Below are 20,154 nucleotides of genomic sequence, written 5' to 3'. Positions count from 1 at the left end.
ACTCAATGGGGCTTGACCCCAACCTCTGAGCTACATCCCCACACTTTTCATTTTATTTTAAGAGAGGGTCTCACTGTTTGAAGATGCTGACCTTACCTTGGGGTCCTCCAGCCTCAACCTCCCCGAGAAGCTGTGATTTGTTTTTGTGTTGAGGTTAAACCCAGGGGCTCGCCATGCTCAGAAAGCACTCTATGGCTGAGGCCTAGCGCAGAGCCAGATGTCACCTCTGTACCAGAGGCTAAGCCAAGGCTTCCCACCTGGATTGGTTCCCAGCACAGCTGAAAAGCCCTTCCTGAAAAGGGCTGCGGCTAAGAATCTGTCAATTAGCCAACTTCATCCAGTGATTGGGTCATCTTGGCTGTCAGTTAAGTGCAGAGGCGGGCCTGGAGGCCATTCATGCAGGACGCTGGGGAAACTGTCCAATCAGTGTATAGAAGGAGGGGGAGGGCGGGCTTCTGCAATCTCGCGGGCCTTTTTCCCTCAGCAACTCTGCTCCTCATCCTTCAGGCCTGGAGTTCTCTGCTCCAGGGAACCAGGTGATTTTGCGCAGCCTGTCACAGGTGCCCGGAGGTTCCTGGAGAGGACGCTGGGTCACCACAGAAGACAAAAATGGTGAGTTTGCGACCAGGGCTGAAGGTAGGTGGTCAGCACCTGCCTTGGGGCCCTACGCGTGGGTGAGCTGCTGAGGGCGTCTGAGTCACCGCTGGCCTGGTGGCCCTGGACCCTGTCCCCTGGGTTTGGAAGGGCAGCTCAGGTCCCTGGTGTCCCCTTTGCTCCCTACTGGTGGCCCGACCCACTCTTCCCAACGTGGAGGAAGCAGGGCCACAAATGCACCCTCCTTCTCCCAGGGGAGCTCCTCCGGAGGCTGCTGTAGGTTCCCCAAATTGCAGGCGCCTCCTGCCTTCTAAACCCCACCTTCCCTCCACCTCACAGCTGGGCCAGACGTTCGTTCTTCCCACTCGTTTCAAATGGACACCGTCCGCTAATTGTCACTTTTCATCTAGTGAAATATTGGAAGGAATATTTCTTCCTTCTTTTTTTTTTTTTAATTGGGGAGCTTTATCAGCCACATCCCCAGCCTCCACTTTTACTGAATTTTGAGATCTGCACCCACTTGGTGTGGAAGCTGGTCTCCAACCTGTGATCCTTCTGTTACCGCTGTTTACCAGTGACGAGTCCTTGCTTCCCCGAATGCTGAAGTATAACACCAGAGAAGCACGCTGAGGCAAGTGTAGAGTGGAAAGTAGAGGTTTATTAAAGGACAGCAGAAAAGACTTCTCCCCGCAGGAAGAAGGGGACCCAAGAGGTGGAATCCCTGTAAGGGGAAGGTCTTCCCTCTTTTATAGCTAAAGTCTTCTTTCTGCTTTCCCACACTTTGTTTCTCATTATGTTGCAGTGATAGAATGCAGGTGGGAAGGTCCAAAAGGTGGGAGATTGGTGGGCTGGAGGAGTAATCTGGGCAGGAAGGGCCTGGGGTGGCTTTTGGATTAGCATTAACAGTTCCTTAGAATGGGTTCCTGTCTTGGGGACATTAACATTTCAATTGCTGCTCTGGTTTCCAGGACTCCATTCTCTATAAGGGCCTCTGTTTTATTTATCTTACACAATATTAGACCCAATTTACCTAACTACGTATCTGTAAATCTGGCTTCACTTCTGCTTCAGCCTCCAAAGTTCCTGGGATTACAGGGCTGTCTGGAGGGGGCAAAACTGACTTATGCAGTCAAGGGGAGAAATAAAGAATGTCCACACACTTCTGCCCCTTTCAATGCTTTATTCACGCAAATTACTCAATTCAGTTTAACTGTATAGGTTCTTAATCAAGAAAACAACAATCCTTAATGCTAGGCAGTGCAATAGACATAATCAATTCCCAGCAAACAATTCTAGCTTAATTAATTCACAGCAAACAGTTCTAGATTCATTCTAAGCACTGCAAAACACACTTAATCATGACAGGCTAATGACAGACATTCCCTCTGCATGCTAAGTTCAAAGGTCTTAAGTCCTAGGCTTTGAGTCCAGCAGATGCACACTCACTCAGACCGTGGTGACCAGGTCTGGAACCAAGGCAGGCTTTTCCTGGTGGAGCGGAGGACCAGTTAAGGAGGAGGTTGTAGAGAGGAGTTGCAGCTCTCACCAAGATCCAGAGGAGGCAGTAGAGTTTGAGAACGGTGAGGATCTCCCAGAGGCTCAGGAAAGATGCCAAGTGATGGGATATCAGGTCCTCAGTAGGCTCTCCAGCTCGAGTGCATCCTTGTTTCTGCTGGCTGAATCCCTGTTCATCAACTCTATCATTTATACTAAATTTTTGGGCTTTTGACCCCCCTTTCAATCCTTTCAGCTACCACCAGATTTCTCAGTGACATCATTTACCCTGGGTTCAGAAACATCTAGTCTGGTGGTCTCCACCCTGATCTTTTCCCTTTCCCTCTTATCAGGCAAGGACAGCCTGCCAGAGGCTTCACTCTCTTTATCAGGGTGAGGGGAAGGAACTTGTTTGAGGCCTTACTGGAGGGATCTGTGGATGTGCCTGGTGAAACTGCAGGTCTTTTAAATGGAGTTGCTTAGGCTCAGGCCTAAGGCCATTCTAACAAGGCCTATGCCACTGTCCCTGGCAAGAAGAACACTTTTGAAAGCATTTGTTTTCTATTTGTGAATATTATACTTGAGAGGAAAGAATAATCACTTAACAGTTCCCTGTGTTTGGCCAAAATAATTACTTTAAAAGGAAAAAGGCTAGAAATGTTGAATCCTGTGCTATATACCCAGCCCCCCCTCCTTTGACATAATTTATTTATTTACTTGGATTTGTTTTTATTAGTTATACATGGCATTATAATGCATTTTGACACAGCACACATAAATAGAGTGTCACTGCTCCTTTTTCTGGTTGTACTTGATGTGGATTCACACCAGTCCTGTAGTCATATATGCACATAGGATAATAGTGTGTGATTCATTCTTCTGTTCTTCATCCCCAACTCTTTAAATTTGATTTTCAGATGGGGTCTGGCTATGTTGCCCAGCGTGGCCTATAAGTCCTGACCCTCCTGCTTCAGTTTCTCAAGCTGTTGACATTAAAGGCACTGGCAATCCCAGCTATGGAAAATAGATAATTTTGATCCAAATATTAATGACTATACTGAGGAACATGGATTCAAGTGACCCTAAATGATGTGTGTGTCCCCCACTGAAAGACAAGGATTGAACCCAGAGGTACTTAATCACTGAGCCACAATCAGTCCTTTTTAGATTGTATTTTGAGACTTGATCTCATCAAGTTCCTTATGGCCTCACTAAGTTGCTGAGGCTGACTTTCAATTTAGCAATCCTCCTACCTTAGCCTCTCAAGCTGCTGGCATGACAGTTGTGTGCCACTGTGCCTGGCCTACGTGAACTTAAACAAAGTTGTGTATCACTATATTAACCAAATGCATTGGTAGACTCATTAGATTGGTGGGCTACAGAAAAATAAAATTTCCTTTGTCTGTTGTTATTACATTCTTACTTTGGTAGGTGGTGGGGACTAAATGTCTGGTAAGGTTAATGATATATTCTGGGAAATTTATTAGTTTTTTTTTTTTTAAACATCAGAAATTTATTAGTTGCTCAAAATATTACATTGATCTTGAAATATCATATATTATACATTTGTTTGAAATTTAATAGTTTTGAGAATTTTGATCTGATACACAAATTAAGATAATTGGCTACTAAAGGACTTAATATAGCCCAAGATAATTTTTGCTCTCCATACAGAACCCTGCCTTTTCACCCTCATGGTGGTCTAGTTAGCCAAGTCAAGTACTCTGAAGGTTCTTTGATGTAGATGCAACTGTATAGACAACTTGAGTTCACAGCTGTAAAAGTCTTGTGCTTCTCCCTTTATCTTCCTTAGGTGTAGACACCATGTCAGATTTCTTGGGCAGAGTTTCCCATTGGATGCCTCACAGGGTCCCATGTCCTCAGCCACTGTCCTCTCCTGGAGCTGCCACAAGGTGCCCACAGCTGCCCTGGTCCCTGCAGGGTGAACAGAACTTCAGGCCCTGGGTCAGTTCCTCCTAGAGGACACCTGAGGTGTGGGGTGCAGCCTCTCAGGGAAGCTGCTGGGGACCCTGGGCTGAGGAATCTCCTGGAACAGGCCTCATCTAGACAGCTACTTCCTTGGGACCTTGTTTACGCCAAGCTCTGTTCCTTGGAGACAGATAGACAGTCAGCCTGTGGATGCTGGAGCTGAGGGGCCAGGTCAACAGTGACTCCTGCCATTTTAGTCTCTCACAGTGTGAAGGAGCAAAACCTCTCCCAGAGCCTAAGCACCACCCACCCCAGTGCAGAGCTGTGCAAACCTGAAAAGCCTCATAGACTGGAGTCATGATCCAGGTCCCTGGGAGGGTGATCCTAGAGGCTTTCAGGAAGCAAGACCAGGAGGGAGCATGTCCCAGCTACAGGGACCTTCCCTGCCCCTTGAGCCTGACACATGTGTGCTCCCTCAGCACCAAAGCTTTCTGTGTATCACTTTGAATGATGTGCTCACTTATCTGAGGCCCAGGTTTATTTATTCAGAGCCAAATGGGATGGACTATTATTAAAGAGGCAGGAAAGAAGTGGATTTTAAAAAGTCTAGTTACATTTTTGGGCTGGGGATGTGGCTCCAGGGTAACACACTCGCCTGGCATGCATGGGGCACTGGGTTTGATCCTCGGCACCACATAAAAATAAAATGAAGATGTTGTGTCCACTGAAAACTGAAAAATAAATATTAAAAAATTCTCTCTCTCTCTCTCAAAAAAAAAAAATAGTATAGTTACATTTTCATTGTTAAAAATTCTAACTTACAGCCATGTACAGTGGTGCACACCTGTGATCCTTGCTGTTCCAGAGGCAGAGACAGGAGGATTGCAAACTTGAGGACAGCTTTAGCAATTTAGCCAGACCTTATGTCTTGGGATGTGACTCATTAGTAAAGTTCCTCTGGGTTTAATCTCTGGTCCCAAACCAAAGAAAAAGAACAGAACAGAAAAACAAACAAATAAACAAACAAAACATCTAATTTACTTTTTGCTACTCCTGAGTATGCATAGAGAATTGGTGAGATTTGATCTTGTCTTTTCAATGATTTCCAATTGAAATCCATGTCCTAGATTCTGGAATGCCACTTAAGATACAGAGAAACTCTGTCTACCATTATTGCTGCAGGAAATGAATTCATTTCTACAAAAATTGCAGTGGATAAACTTATGAATGTGATTTTATGTAAACTAGTTACAGTCTTTCACAAGGTGATGAATTTGACAGGGGATGACAGTTTGTTGTTGCTGTTGTTGTCTGGACTTGGCAGGTTCATGTTAGCTGTGTGGTTTTTTGGTATCAGGAATGGAACCCAGAGGTGCTTAGGCACTGAGCCACATCCCTGGCCCCTTTTAGATTCTTTCTTTTGAGTCAGGGTCTTGCTACATCTTCTTGGGCTTCTGACCCCCCTGAACTGCTGGGGTTACAGGTGTGCACCATCACACCCATCTTCATTGGATGTTTTAAGGACAATTTTGGCAATACCTAAAATACCCAACTGTGATCATTTAAAAATCACTGTATACTTTATCAGTGAAATAACAAATGACACCTGTTTTCTGAAAAGGAGAGATATATATGTCTAAGTAAGGTTGCTGATCCCCTTCATGAGCACTCCCACCTTGTCACCTGATTCCTGTTCCCTCCTAAATGCCTCCTCTTAGGGCCACCCCTTTGGGAGCTGGCCTTTTAGCTTATGAAACTTGGGAGTAACATAAATGCTCTCTCTACTCTCTCTCTGTTCTGTACAATGTTTTCTCTGGTCTTAGATACAGTGTACTATTTTCATTTTAGATGTAGTTTTCCTTAAGTTCTCCCAAAAAAACCCACAATAATCCATGCCCTGAATTTCACATAATTTCTTGAAATGCTCTTTGTTTTTCCAAGAGTGTAGATTATGGGAAAGTTCAGTCTCCTTTGTAAGAAAGGAGAATTTCCATTGAATTTTTTGCCTCTCATTGTGTATCTTTTGTATTATAATCTTTTGTCACTCATTACATATATTTTCAGTTTTTTTCTTTTCTTTTTTAATGGGTATATGTGTGTATTGTTTCTTTCTGGTTTAACTATCAGTTGGAACCCAGGAAGCTGAGAGCCCTGGGTCAGCATCTAGGGATATGGTGCTTACCAGGCAGGAGCAGGTGGGCTTGTGGCTTTTCTTGAAAATGTTGGTGCCTCTGAACCACTGATAAAGAAAGAACACAAGGGAGGGGGGCCCTTCCTGAGAGGTCAATTCCGGTCAGCCTGTGCAATGGGGTGAAGTGTGTCAAGGGGAAACGTGACCATGAGCTCACAGACATTTTATGAGACCCACAGATGCCTGAAGCCACAGATGACACCAAGCCTACATACAGTTTTCCCTCTACACACATGCCTATGACTGTTTACCCTTTCTATAAAACCTGAGAGTCCTAGACAGCCCCTGAAGAGATGGCTAAGAACATGGTGCCCTTGTCTTCCTGGGGTAGCTTCACTGATCAAAGTTCCTTTCCTGCTTTTCATCATGACCTTTTCTGTTTGGATTTGGGGTAAACAGATGACCTGATGTGTGGGATCACCAGAGTCAGGTCGCTTCCTAGAACTCCCTAAGAGTGGAATGTAGAACATGGACATTAAGCACAAGGTGCTCATTCTATTTCAACCCCACATTGCTGCCTTAGGGAATTGACTCCCCCCCTCCCCCCCTCCATTCTGCTGGGGAGAGAACACTGAGCCAAATCACCAACACCAATTGCTTCCTTTCTTAGTTCAGGCTATCTCCTCAAAAGATCAGTGGGCAGAAGGTGATGAGAATTACTGAAATAATTGTCAAACTGTTTTTATTTTTAGATATCATATATGTGTGATATATGTGATATCTTTAAATATTGTTTCAAAAATTTTGAGACTATGGCCTGAGGTTGCACCAGGTGATACTATATATGTATATGGGTATCTTTTTCTTTGAGGTTCTGTGGAATAATCCCTGTGGGGCTTGACCTCTCAGGTACATCCCCAACCCTCTTTAATTAATTTTTAGCTAGGATCTCCCTGTTTGTGAAGCCAGATTTAAAAAGAATTTATGTAGCTAGATTAATGTGGTCCAACTGGAACCATAAAGAAAATGGAGTGTAATCTGAGCCTGGGAAAACCAGAAAAACAGCTGAGAAATTGAAATATTAATGTCCCATGACCCTGGGGAGGTCCTAAATAAGGGTTAATGAAGTAGTTCCCAGTAAAACAGGGAGATGCTAATCAAACCACCCTAGGCTGTTCCTGCCCAGGTTTCTGCTCCCTGCCCCACCAGTCCACCTGTTTCCCACCCTTTGGCCTTCCACCTGCATCCCCCATCACATGCACAATAAAGAGAAATAAAGGACAGGGATGTGGGAGGACAAAAGATGACCTTAGATGTAAAAGGGAGAAGACCTCCCTTTTCCAGGGATTTCTCCTTTCCAGTCCCCTTCCTCCTGGGGGGTGGGTATGAATCTTTTCTGCTCTCCCTTAATTAAGCCTTGCACTTTCCACTCTCCACGTGCTTCTCTGGTGTTATACTTCAGCATTTGGGGAAGCAAGGACCTGTCACAGTAAACACGGGTAACACTGTAGATCCTGACCTGAACCTTGGGATCCTCCTGCCTCAGACTCCCCAAGTACCTTCTTTTGTTAATAGTTCTTTGTTTCTGTGGTGGAGTTAACATGCAGGGCATCACCCATGCTGGGAAAGCAGTCTTCCGAAGCCATAGGTCAATCCCATCCTTACCAAGTTCCAAGCAAAGGCTTCTAAGTTGGATATTTTTTTCCAGCCCAGCAAAGACACTCCACCTGAAAAGGGCTGGGACCAAGGATCTGTCACTCTAGGGAATTTTAGGTAGTGATTTCATAACCTTAGCTGTCAGTCACAATGCAGAGGTGTTCCTGGAGGCAGCCCATTAGGGATGCTGGGGTGGAATTGCCCAATCAGGTTTCTGAACACAGGGGAAGGGTGGGCTTTTGTAATCTCTTGGGCTTTTCTTCCTCACCAACTCAGCTCTTCCCTTTCCTGGCCCTATGTGCTCTTCCCAAAAGGCCTAGGTGATTCTGAGCAGCCTGTGTCTCTGAGATCTCTCGTGCTCAGAGGTTCCTAAGAGAACTCCAGGTCCCCAAGGAAGACAAAAATGGTGAGTTTGTGTCCAGGGCTGGAGGTACAGGGTCAGCACCTGCCTTGGGGCCCTGCAAACAGGTGAGCTGCAGAGCCTGGTGGAGTCTCCTCTGGAGGTTGCCCTGGGTCTCTGTCCCCTTGTCCTGGGGGTTGGGCTGGATGGTAGAAACTTGAAGTCACCTCCCTGGTGACTGGCCCTAAGCCTCTGCCACTGGTCTGCGGGGTGAGGTGGGTGTTGGGTGCCAGAAATTGGTGCAGAGGGTGTGGTCTAGTCCTCTGTGGGGTATGGCCCTGAGCTTCTGCTCCCTGGGCCTGAGGGGTGGGCTGGTCCCTGACCTCAGCTGTGGAGCATGAGGCCCAATTCTCGCTGGTAGTTGGCCTTGGGCTCCGTCCAGTGGCTTCCATTGTTGAATGGGCGGCTCAGGTCTCCAGCTTCCCCTCCCCTCCCTGCTGGTGGCCCGCCCCCACTCTTCCAAATGTGTAGGAAGCAGGATCGCAAATCCACTTTCCTTCCCCCAGTTTAGTTTCTCCGAAGGCTGTTGTAGGTCCTTCATTTGCAGTTGCCTCCTGCTTCTAAAATGCCATCTTCCTCTCCACTTCCCATCATTCTCAAATATCTGTTTTTCTTTCTGTGTTTCAAATGAACAGTCTATTAGTTTTCACTTTTCCTCTAGTGAAGTATTGCAAGGAATATTTTCTCTTTGTATTGGGGATCAAAACTAGAGAAGGTTTATCAGTGAAATCCTCAGGAACCCCCCCTCCCCCTTTTAAATAGATCCTTTACCACTTGTTTTAGACACTGTCCTCCAACTTGTGATCATCCTGCCTCAGCCTCCTGAGTCGCTGGGATTACAGGCCTGTGCCACTATTTCTGGCAAGAATAACACTCTTCTTTTGTTTCTGAATATCATACTTGAGGGGAAAGAATAGTCTTGGCACATCTTGTGTTTGGGTAAATAGCTGCTTTAAATGAAATAAGGCAGTGGGTTATTGGTACTAGGGATATTGAATCTTGGTGTACATCCCCAGCCCTTTTTTTGTTTGATTGTTTGTTTTGTTGATTTTGGCAGAAGTTATTTATTTATTTTACTTGGTTTTTACTACTTATACAATGCAGTAAAATGCATTTTGACACATCATATATAAATAGACTGTAACTTCTCCTTTTTCTGGTTGTACCTAATGTCCATTCATACCAGTCATATTGTCATTATGAAAATAGGATAATAATGTCTGATTTATTCTCTTGCCCTTTATCCCCAACCCTTTTAAATTTTATTTTCAGACAGGATCTGGCTATGTTGTCCAGCCTCACCTGGAATATCTGATCCTCCTGCCTCAGCTTCTCAAGCTGTTGGAATTAAAGGCACTGGCCATTGTACCTGAAAAAAATAGTTTATTTTGACACAAATATTAATGACCATCCTCATGAACATGGATTTAACTTATCCTGAATGATGTATGTATCCTACTCTGGAAGAGATTACATTTTTTTTTTTTTTTATACCAGGGATTGGACCAAGGGGTAATGAAACACTGAGCCATATCCACATCCATTTTTATATTTTCTTTTGATACTTGATCTCACCTAAGTTCCTTAGGGCCTCACTAAGTCACTGAGGCTGGCTTTGAATTTAGCAGTTCTCCTGACCCAGTCTCTCAAACTGCTGGGATTACAGTTGTGCCCCACTGTGCATGACTGACAAGAACATTTGTAAAAGAAAGTTATTTATGAATACATTAACCAAGTGCATTGGTAGGATCATCAGATGGGTGGCTACAGTGAAAAGGGGGAAATTTCTTCTGTAGGTCTGTTATTACATTGTTAGCTTTGGGAGATGGTGGTTATATGTTGGGTAAGGTTAGTAGTATATTCTTAGAAGTTCATTTGTTTGGAGAATTTTGGACTAATACAGAAATTAAGGTAATTGGCTTTGAAAGAGCTTAAGAGAGCCCAAGATAATTTGTGCCAACCGTACAGAACCCTGTCTTATACCCTCATAGTGGTCTAGTTCCCCAAAGTCAAGTGGTCTGAAGGTTCATTGCTACAGAGCAAGTTCATAGAGAACTTCATTTCACACCTGCGAAAATCTTGTGCTTCTTGTTTATCTTTTTTTAGGTATTGACACCAAATCTGATTTTCTCAGCCAGGTTTTCTTTGGACACCTCAGAGAGTCCTATATTCACAGCCACTATCCTTTCCTCGGGCTGCCACCATGTGCCCGCAGCTGTCCTGTGCCCTGCATGGTACAAGGAATTTTAGGCCCTGAGTCAGCTCTTCTTAGAGGACACCCTAAGGTGTGAGGTACAGCCTCTTGGGGAATCAGATGTGGGCTTGGGGCTAAGGAGTGTCCTGGAACAAGCTTCATCTAGACAACTAACTTCTTAGGATCTTGTTTTCCCCAAGCCCTGTTCCCATTCCTTGGAGACAGGTGGCCAGTCAGCCTGTGGATGCTGGTGCTGAGGGGCCAGGTCACCAGTGATTCCTGACCCTTGCATTCTCTCACAGTGTGAAAGAGCAAAAACTCACAGAGGATAAAATCCAAACACCCCAATGCAGTGCTGTGCAAACCTGAAAAGCCTCATAGTCTGGAGTCATGGTCCAGGTCTCCCGGGAGAGTGACCATGGAATGTTTCAGTGGGCATGACCAGATGTGAGAATGTCCCAGCTGGCAGGGATCTTTCCTGACCCTTGAGCCTAATAGGTTTGCTCCCTCAGCATCAGCCATTTCTGTGTTTGTCAGTTTGAAATGATCTGCTCACTTATCTCAGGCCCAAGATTATTTATTCAAAACCAAATGATGAAATATTATGAAAGAGGGAAGAAAGAAGTAGATTTATGAAAAGTACATACATTTCTATTTATTAAGAATCCCGATTTGGGCTGGGGATGTGGCTCAAGTGGTAGCGCGCTTGCCTGGCATGCGTGTGGCCCGGGTTCGATCCTCAGCACCACATACAAACAAAGATGTTGTGTCCGCCGAAAACTAAAAAAAAATAAATATTAAAATTCTCTCTCTCTCTCTCTTAAAAAAAAAAAAAAGAATCCCGATTTATGGCAAGTTGCAGTAGTGCACACCTGAACTTCTTGCTGCTTCAGAGGCTGAGGCAGGAGGAGGATTTCAAGTTTGAGGACAGCTTTACCAACTTATGGAGACTTTATACAACTTGGTGAGACTTCAAAGACTGGGATGTATTTCAGTGGTAAACTGCCTCTGGGTTCAGTCACAGGTATTAAAAAAAGTGCCTTGTCCTTGGGCCACCCCTTTGGGAGCTGGACTGTTAGCTTATGAAATTTGGGAGTTACATAAATACTCTGTCTACAGTCATTGTGATCTGTACAGGATTTTGACTAATCTTAGATATGGTCTGGTATTTCCATTTTCAGAAGTAGTTTCTCTTAACTTCACCAAAAAGCACAGCACATCTGGCCCTGGATTTCACAGCATGCTCAGGGTTTTTTTTCAGAGATTGTAGATCATGGGGAAGTTCAGTCTCTTTAATCCACTTGGTAAGAAATCATATTGTGTTTCTATTGATTTTATTGTATTTTATGCTTCTCATTTGTACCTTTTCTATAATAATCATTTTTGTCATTCATGAGATGTATTTTAGTATAGTTTCTTTGTGGGTGTGAGAGTGTGTGTGTTTGTGGTCTTCTTCACATTGAACCCAGGACCTCATGCATGGTTATCAAATGCTCTACTCTTGCTTACTCCCCAGCCCAAGACAATGGACTATCATTGATTTATTTACTTATGTATTGAGTGCTGGGATTTAATCCAGGGACTTGCTCATTCTTGTTATCCTTCAAAAAACAGTTTCAAGTTTGTGAAAGCATTTTCTTGGTGGGTGGGTGTTTCTCTAGGGATTGAACCCAGAGGCATTTGACCATTGAGCACATCCCCAGTGTTTTTTATTTCTGTTTATTTATATATTTTAAATTTTGTTTTAGTAGTAGATGTACAGATTACCTAATTTTGCTGATTTTTTTTTTGGTAGTTCTAATTTTCAAACCAAGTATCTCACACATGCTAGTCATGTGCTCTTTCACTGAATGACAGCCTCTTTCCCCCATTTTAATTCTTGATTAAGAGCAAGTCTCACTATATTTCTGATGACTTTGCTATGTTGCTGAGACTGGCTTCAGTGTTGTCATCTTCTGGCCCTGACCTCCCTAATTACTAAAATTTGAAGTGCACACCACTACACCAGGAGTTATAGTGACTTTTAAAGATAAATCACCCATTAATCTCTAAAAGGAAACAGTATTGAAAATAAGTTTCCCTGCTTTTCTTTATGGTTTTGATATTTGCATACATAACTCTTCCTGTTTCCTTTACTCTTGCATTATTATGGACAAGATATTCAGCATATAATATTGTTTCTCATGTATATATTTATGAATATTCCACAGTGTGGTAGTTAATGCACTTCTTTATTAAATAAAGTTCATTTCTTAGAGCAAATGTAGGCTTATATAGTATATTAGTGTTCTCTAGATGAAAGGAATTGAGAGGAAGTATAATTACAAAAGGGATATTTATTAGATTGTGTTACATGACCAGAAGCTGGGTCATCTGCAGACTTGAGAGCTAGAGAAGTAGAAGATGTGCAGTCCAAGATACTGAAGGCTCAGTACAAGAGGGATTGATGGTGCTACCCTAGCCTGTGATCCAGTGCTTTTGGAAATTCCCTGGAGAATCCCTGGCAGAATCTGCTTTGAAAGAGTGAAGAAGGGAACTTTGATATTTTCGGGTGATCACAGCAGCAATGGAAGAGCCATTTGAGAAGAATCCAGCTTGCTCTGATGCTGCTGCCTTGTTCTTCCAACTTTTATTCCATCCAAGCCAGGATCCTATTTCTCCACTTTGCTATCTCACATGCCAATCCCTCCTAGACACACCCTCATGGACATACCCAGGAGCCTATTAAACATCCATATCTCCTAATCTAATCAAGGTGACAGTTTTTTTTTTTAAGATGGATCTTGTTCTCAGTGCTGCATATTATGTTTATTTTTTTAATTATTTTTTTAAAGAGAGAGAGAGAGAGAGGAGATAATTTTTTAATATTTATTTTTTAGTTCTCGGCGGACACAACATCTTTGTTTGTATGTGGTGCTGAGGATCGAACCCGGGCCGCACGCATGCCAGGCGAGCACGCTACCGCTTGAGCCACATCCCCAGCCCCTCAAGGTGACAGTTTAAGTGAGCAATTAAACATAGTATCATACACCTCCCTGCAGCTCATAGCCTCCATTATTTTCAACATCTTGGACTTGGTATATAGTTCTTTTAGTTATTTTTTGATTCAGTTGAATAATGTTGTGGAGGTATTTTGCATTTATGATCATGGGAGTAATTCATAGCTTCCTCATAATTTTGATAATATTGTAGCATATGCCTCAAAAGAAATTAGAAAGTGTTTACTCTGTTTCTGCATTCTAAAAAAAAAATATAAAATTGGTGGCTGTTCTGGAGTGTGTGTGTCAGCCTGTATGATTTCTAAGAGCCATACCTTTCACTTTTTTGATGGGATTACTTATTGAGTCATTTTCTTCAGTAGGCAAGGGCTCATGTGTTTTGTGTATTTGTCTCTCTGTGTAAGTTGTAGAAGGTGGTCTCTCTCAAATTATTGGACCAGTTCCTCTAAGTTATCAGATTTGTGTGAAGCACATGTTCATGATATTGTTGAAGAGCCCATGGATGGTAACACTGGCTACTTTAATCCTAATGTGTAGTTTTTTGTCCTTGGTTTTCTTATTTGTTTATTGTTATTGTATTCCTCATACCTTTGTTATATTATTTACTTTGATGTGGTGGAAAGGATTGAAACCACTGACTCACTGGTGCTAGGCAAGCACTCTACACTGAGCCATAACCTCACTCCTGTCCTCTGTTTCCTTAGCCACATATTAGTTTGTCAGTAATGCTGATGTTCATGAAGAACTTGGTTTTGCAGACTGCTGATTTCTTGATTGTGGTTTCACCAACACCCTCTGTTTCCTGCCTGTGCTTAATTTACACTTACCTTGCTCTTCGTTCTCTGCTTTCCTTAAATGCCAGGTTCAATGGTTGCTTTTAACTCTTCTTTTCTGGAATGTGCTTTGGATGCTGCAGAGACCCCAGTGCACCATCCATGCTTTTTTCCCATGTTGGACACGTACATTTTATTTTTCTCAACATGGTCAAGTTTGCCCCTTAGTCACCTCTTCCTCCTGTGTCTGTTTAGAGTCCTGTGTTGCATCTCCCACATCTTAGTGGTTTTCCAGCTGCTTCTGATGTCATTTCTGAACTTTCATCTTCTTTGAGCATACTTGGGATTTCACTTGCATTGCACACTTGTTGAGGTGAGGTTTATGGCTCAGAATGGGGCATGTTCTGGGGAGTTTTACTGTGATTCTGAGAAGGCTGTGTGTTTCACTGTTGACTAATGTCCAGTGAAGCCCTCCTGTCTGTTGCTCCGCTACATGGTCACAGACCGACTGAGTTGTGGTGATGTCTCCAAATGTAGCAGTATATTCTTCATTGTCCTGGGAACTTTTGTATGTCTCTGCCTGATGTATTTTGGTTTTGTTTTAGGTGCATGCATACTAATAATTCAAGACACTTAATGAAAGTTTAGCCTAGGGCCACCACAGTGGCATATCCCTTTGATCCCATCAGCTCAGGACTCTTAGGCTGGAGGATCCCAAGTTAAAAGGTATCCTCAACAACTTAGGTGCTGAACTACTTAGAGAATTCCTCTGTCAAAATAGAAATAATTAAAAAAGGGCAGTCGATGTGGCTTATTTTTTAAGCAACCTTTGGTTCAATCCTTGGTACAAAATATAAACAAATAAATGAATAGGAAATTTAGCCCAGGGATTCTGGAGTCTTATCTTACTCAAGGATGGTCAATTTCATATGTTTTATTTTCCATTCATGAGTTATGTTTTCCTGTATGTCAGTATTCTTTGTACTTTTTTTTTTGATAAGCGAATGAAAATGTGTTTCTTGGGGCTGGGGTTCTGGCTCAGTGGTAGAGCGTTTGCCTAGCATGCATGAGGCACTGGGTTGGATTCTCAGCACCATATACAAATAAATAAAGTTCCATTAACAACTTAAAAAAAATGTGTTTCTTTCTTTTCTCCTATAATGTGGGTCCTGCTTGTTGAAGGCTTCATGCCTTTGTATAGAGACTATGTCTATGAGCTATGTTTAGTAAATATTTTGTGTTCAGCTCTTTTGAAAGATTTCCCTGAATGCTAGGGTCATTGAACAGAATGGAAACTTTACCAGTTTCAGAGATGGCAGGCTCTGGATTTGCAGACTGACACCCAGGAGCTGTGCTCTCTAACATTTCACCATGCAGGCTAGCAGCAGCTTCAGGTACCTGTAATGCAGTAGCACATGCAGCCAACAAAGTAGCAGGGAAGGAACAATCCCTCTTCAGGTTGAGCATAGTAAAAGTCCCTAATATGTCTGAGCTGAGTCTTTAGGCCATTGACAAGCTTATTTTCACATAAGAAATATAAAATTCTCCCTCCAATGTATTGCCCCAGCTCCCTTGCCTGGATGTCCTCAAAAGTTTTTATGTATAAAAGTAAAAGCCCTGCTGTACTCAGGGCTCAGGCTTTGGAAATTATTTTTCTGGGCTGTGGTGCCACCAATAAAGTATTGCTGCTAGATCTCAGTGTCCCCTGGCCTCATTTCTCCATACACCAGAAACTAGAGAAGAAGAGTAGAAACAGCAAAACCTCACTTGTCTGGTTTTTGTTGGTAGTTGTGCTGGGTCCTCTGCTTTAACACACAGTGGTGCTATCTAAAGCTCTGCTGTGCCTTTGCTCTGCAGAACCCAGCCTGTGAGCAACCACTGCTGAGCATGAGTGTCATAGGCCTCTCTGAATTGTTTCCTCCTAGTCTGTGAGCTTCCTTCTTTCCTCAGAAATCTCAGTGGTTTTATTGGGGGAGCATACTGTGCAGTGAACCCTCAGGTGCTTAACCACTGAACCAAATCCCCAGCACCTTTCCCCTTAACTTTTTTTGTTAACTTTGATTCAGGCTTTTGCCAACTTCCTAAGGGCCTAAATAAGTGCTAAGGCTGGCATTGAACTTGCCAGCCTCCTGCCTCAGCCTCCTGAACCTGGGTGTTTTTGAAACCTGGTTTCTAAAAGAAACTCTCTGAAGATTTCTTGATCAAATTTTAGGTGGTGGTTGTGGGTAGACAATAATTTGCTGTTCTTGCCAGACACAGGTTGTTTGTTTACTTGAATCCTTCTAAGGAATTCCTGCTGATTTTTCACAGTGATCACTTCTGACGTAGATGAGTGAGAGTTGGTGTTAAGACATTAAGATATTTCCATGGTGATATTAGTAGGAATTGCCTAAACTTGGATAAGATGTGCTGCATGTGGTCTGGAGCCAGTGACCAGGCTCTCACACTGAGATTTCAGGCCAGTGTCCTGCATCAGAGAGGGTCAGCCTGAAGGGCTAGTGAAGGTCACACCATGCTTGCTGCTCTGCATTCTTCTATGTCTGCTTCATGTACCTGTTGGGAACCTTTCAGGGCTTTGGGGCATGATGACATTGTTCTGGTGGTTCTGCTTGTGTTTCCATTTCTGTTCTACTTCTTGGCAGTACTGAGATGGTTCCAGGCTCCCTGTTGTCATTTTGCTATGAGTTTTTAATTTTTCCCTTATTCTCATCAGTATAGAATTGTATAACTTGCTCTTTTGCAAAACTAAATTTCCACAGGTGCAATGGTGCATGACTGTATTCTCCTTAGCTGGGGAGGCTGTGGCAGGAGAATCATAAATTTCAATGCTGGCCTCAGCCTCTCACAAGGTCCTGAGCAAGTTATTGAGTACTGTGTCAAAATGGCATATGTGGTGGGGATGTGGCTCAGTCATTAAGTGCCCTATGTTCAATCCCTACTTATTTTTCTCTAAATATTTCTAACCACAAATAAATAAATATCATGAAATTTCTTGTGAGCTCATTAAAAGTATTTTAGTGTTTCACATTTGAATGTATACTAAATGGAGTTTTGTCTACAAAATTGAGGATGTAGTGCCTTTGGCCACCTGGATTTCAGTTTGCCTGGATCATTATGTGATCTGTATCCAAGACACCTGTTTTCACTCATCTTTCCCTCCTGTGAAGGCTGAGAGCATTCTAAGGTAATTGTGCTCACAAGAGAAATTCTTGAGGGAATCTGAGAATGTCATATAATTTTTAAAACAGACCAACCAAAGAAGTATGCACAATTTGAGAAGTATTTATTCTTATAATATTTTTCCCAGAAATATATACTTAGCTGTAACAGATATTCAGTCTTTTCAAAGTACTTGACATGCCAAAAATATATGAAATTGCATGTGAATATCACTATTTGGATAATCACCATAGAGAGGCTGCATTGCAAAGGATTGTTTCCTTTCAATCTCTTGATTTTCAGGCAATTTAAACATATCAGGAAACCTAGCCTTTACCTGATGTTGGTAGTAATGTAAGCCTAGGATCTATAAATAAGTATAAAATCATGAATGAATCAAGCATTGATAATGTGCTGGTCATTCTTCAAAGAAGCCATATGGTAAACTTCAACGGCCAAGAAGATAGTGTGGGGAAAGTTTCAATGTGATCTCAGTTCTTTACTGGACAAAGAAAACTTTTAATAGAGTAAATCCAGGCTGGGGATGTGGCTCAAGCAGTAGTGCACTCACCTGGCATGCGTGCAGCCTAGGTTCGATCCTCAGCACCACATAAAAACAAAGACCTTGTGTCCACCAAAAACTAAAAAAATAAATATTAAAAATTCTCTCTCTCTCTCAAAAAAGAAAAGAAAACTAGAGTAAATCCTTGTGGTTGTTCTATGTGTGCCAAAGAATTCATATGCCCTTCATTCCTTCATAGGCAGATCACATCTCAGAAGCCATGTGAATTTAAACAGTATAGGCAATCCCTGATTTCTCTCAAAAGTGTTCACAAACAAGTGTTAACAAAAACTGGAGATGGACCATATGAAAGTACAGTACGTGGGAAAGTCTTCATTTCCAGTGACATTCAAAGACATGAAGATACTCATACTGGGTGGCAACACTATGAATATCAACAATGTGGTGAAGCCTCATCTTCTCCCACAGGTGTTCAAAGTGGTGAAGCCTCATCTTCTCCCACAGGTGTTCAAAGACACATGAGAACACACAGTGGAGGTAAACCTTTTCAATGTGAAGTATGTGGAAAAACCTTTCATTTCTCTTCTTTATTTAGAAGACATGAAAGAACTTATTCTGGAGAGAAACTCTGTGAATGTAAACAAGGTGGTCAATCCTTTATTTCACACTCAAGTCTTCAAAGGCACAGGATCCCACACAAGGGGAATGCACATTTCAAATGTAAGGTATGTGGAAAAGACTTTGCTTATCCCAGTTTACTTAGAATACATCAGAGAACACATACTAGAGAGAAGCCTTATGAATGTAAGCAGTGTGGGAAATCCTTTGCTCGATCCAGTAACTTTCACTCACATGAAAAAACTCATACTGGAGAAAAGCCCTATAAATGTAAGCAGTGTGGCAAAGCCTTTGCTAGATCCAGTAACCTTCAGATTCATGGAAGAACACATAGTGGAGAGAAGCCCTGTGAGTGTAAGCAGTGTGGAAAAGGCTTTACTCAGTCCTCTGGCCTTCAGTCACATGAAAAAATTCATACTGGAGAGAAGCCCTATGAATGTAAGCAGTGTGGCAAAGTCTTTGCTACATCCAGTTACCTTCAGATTCATGGAAGAACACATACTGGAGACAAGCCCTATGAATGTAAGCAGTGTGGAAAAGCTTTTGCAAATTCCAATAACCTTCAGAGACATGGAAGAACATATACTGGAGAGAAGCCCTATGAATGTAAGCAGTGTGGCAAAGCCTTTGCTAGATTCAGTTACCTTCAGTCACATGAAAAAACTCATACTGGAGAGAAGCCCTATGAGTGCCAGCAGTGTGGAAAAGCCTTCACTCAGTCCTCTGGCCTTTACTCACATGAAAAACTTCATACTGGATAGAAGCCCTATGAGTGTAAGCTTTGTGGGAAAGCCTTTGCTAGTTCCAGTGACCTTCAAAGATATGTAAGAACACATACTGGAGAGAAGTTCTATAATTGGAAGCAATGTGGAAAAGCCTTTGTTACATCTGTTCAGCTTCGTTTACATGAAGGAACACATCATGCAGAGAAATTGTACTCATGAAAACAATTGGCAAAGTCTTCTGTTAACAAAGTTTCACTTTTAACATGTAGTCAGTTTTCTGTAGAAAAATTCTTTGAATGTGAAATGTGGGAAATCAGTATTGTCACAAAGAGAAGAAAGTGCTACATATCAGAATCAATGAATCAATCTCTCTATCTATCTATTTATCTATCTATCTATAAATCATACTGGGGATTTAGTCTGAGGGCCCTCCATCACTGAGCCAGATTCCTTTTACTTTTTATTTTGAGACAGGGACTTGAGGAGTTCCTTAGTGTCTTCCTAAGTTGCTGAGTCTGGCTTCACATTTGTGATCCTTCTGCCTGAGCTCCCCAAGACTCTGGGATTAAGGGCATACATGACCACATCTAACTGAATAATGCTTTAAATGTAAAAAAATTGGAAAATCATTCCATTTTCCCTGGTGCCTTCAAAACCATTTCACTCACACTGGCGGGGGGGGGGGGATCCTCAGAATGTGGAGGATTGATACATCCTGTTAGCTTCCCATCCCAGCCCTGCTTTCCTTCTCCTATATGAAAATACTCATGGAGAGAAGCCCTGAGAATGTGATAAATGTGGGAAGTCTTCTAATTTTCCCACTTTTTTCCAAGGACTGGGAAGATTCTTCTTGAAAGATTCATGACAAAATGAATAAATTGTATGCAAATAAGAAATACAAAGGGCTCAGGTGTTCCAGTTTTGTTCAGTTGTATGAAAGGACTCAGACTGTAGAAAAT

General features: G+C 42.5%; 1 protein-coding gene across 3 annotated transcripts in view; it reads left to right on the top strand.

Annotated features, from left to right (window-relative positions):
- The first annotated feature begins 472 nt into the window (after positions 1-472).
- The window catches only part of LOC114106897 (zinc finger protein 709-like), a 49,886-nt gene continuing 30,204 nt past the window's right edge, over positions 473-20,154 (top strand). Inside the window, exons 1-3 of one of the 3 annotated variants that reach the window (XR_011705705.1) lie at positions 473-612; positions 8,119-8,210; positions 9,477-10,114. Coding sequence is in view for 2 of the 3 variants with exons in the window: in XM_071606567.1 (XP_071462668.1) it covers positions 11,342-11,362 (21 nt within the window). In the remaining variant the exon portion in view is untranslated. Of the gene's footprint in view, positions 613-8,118; positions 8,211-9,476; positions 10,115-11,252; positions 11,363-20,154 lie in introns of those variants that run through there. The other 2 variants (XM_071606568.1, XM_071606567.1) reach the window with 2 other exon arrangements.

The sequence above is a fragment of the Marmota flaviventris genome, chromosome X (genome assembly GCF_047511675.1).
Source record: "Marmota flaviventris isolate mMarFla1 chromosome X, mMarFla1.hap1, whole genome shotgun sequence".
In the NCBI taxonomy this organism is placed as follows: domain Eukaryota; kingdom Metazoa; phylum Chordata; class Mammalia; order Rodentia; family Sciuridae; genus Marmota; species Marmota flaviventris.
The sequence above is the reverse complement of the archived record's forward strand: the minus strand, read 5'-3'. Positions and strand labels throughout refer to the sequence as shown.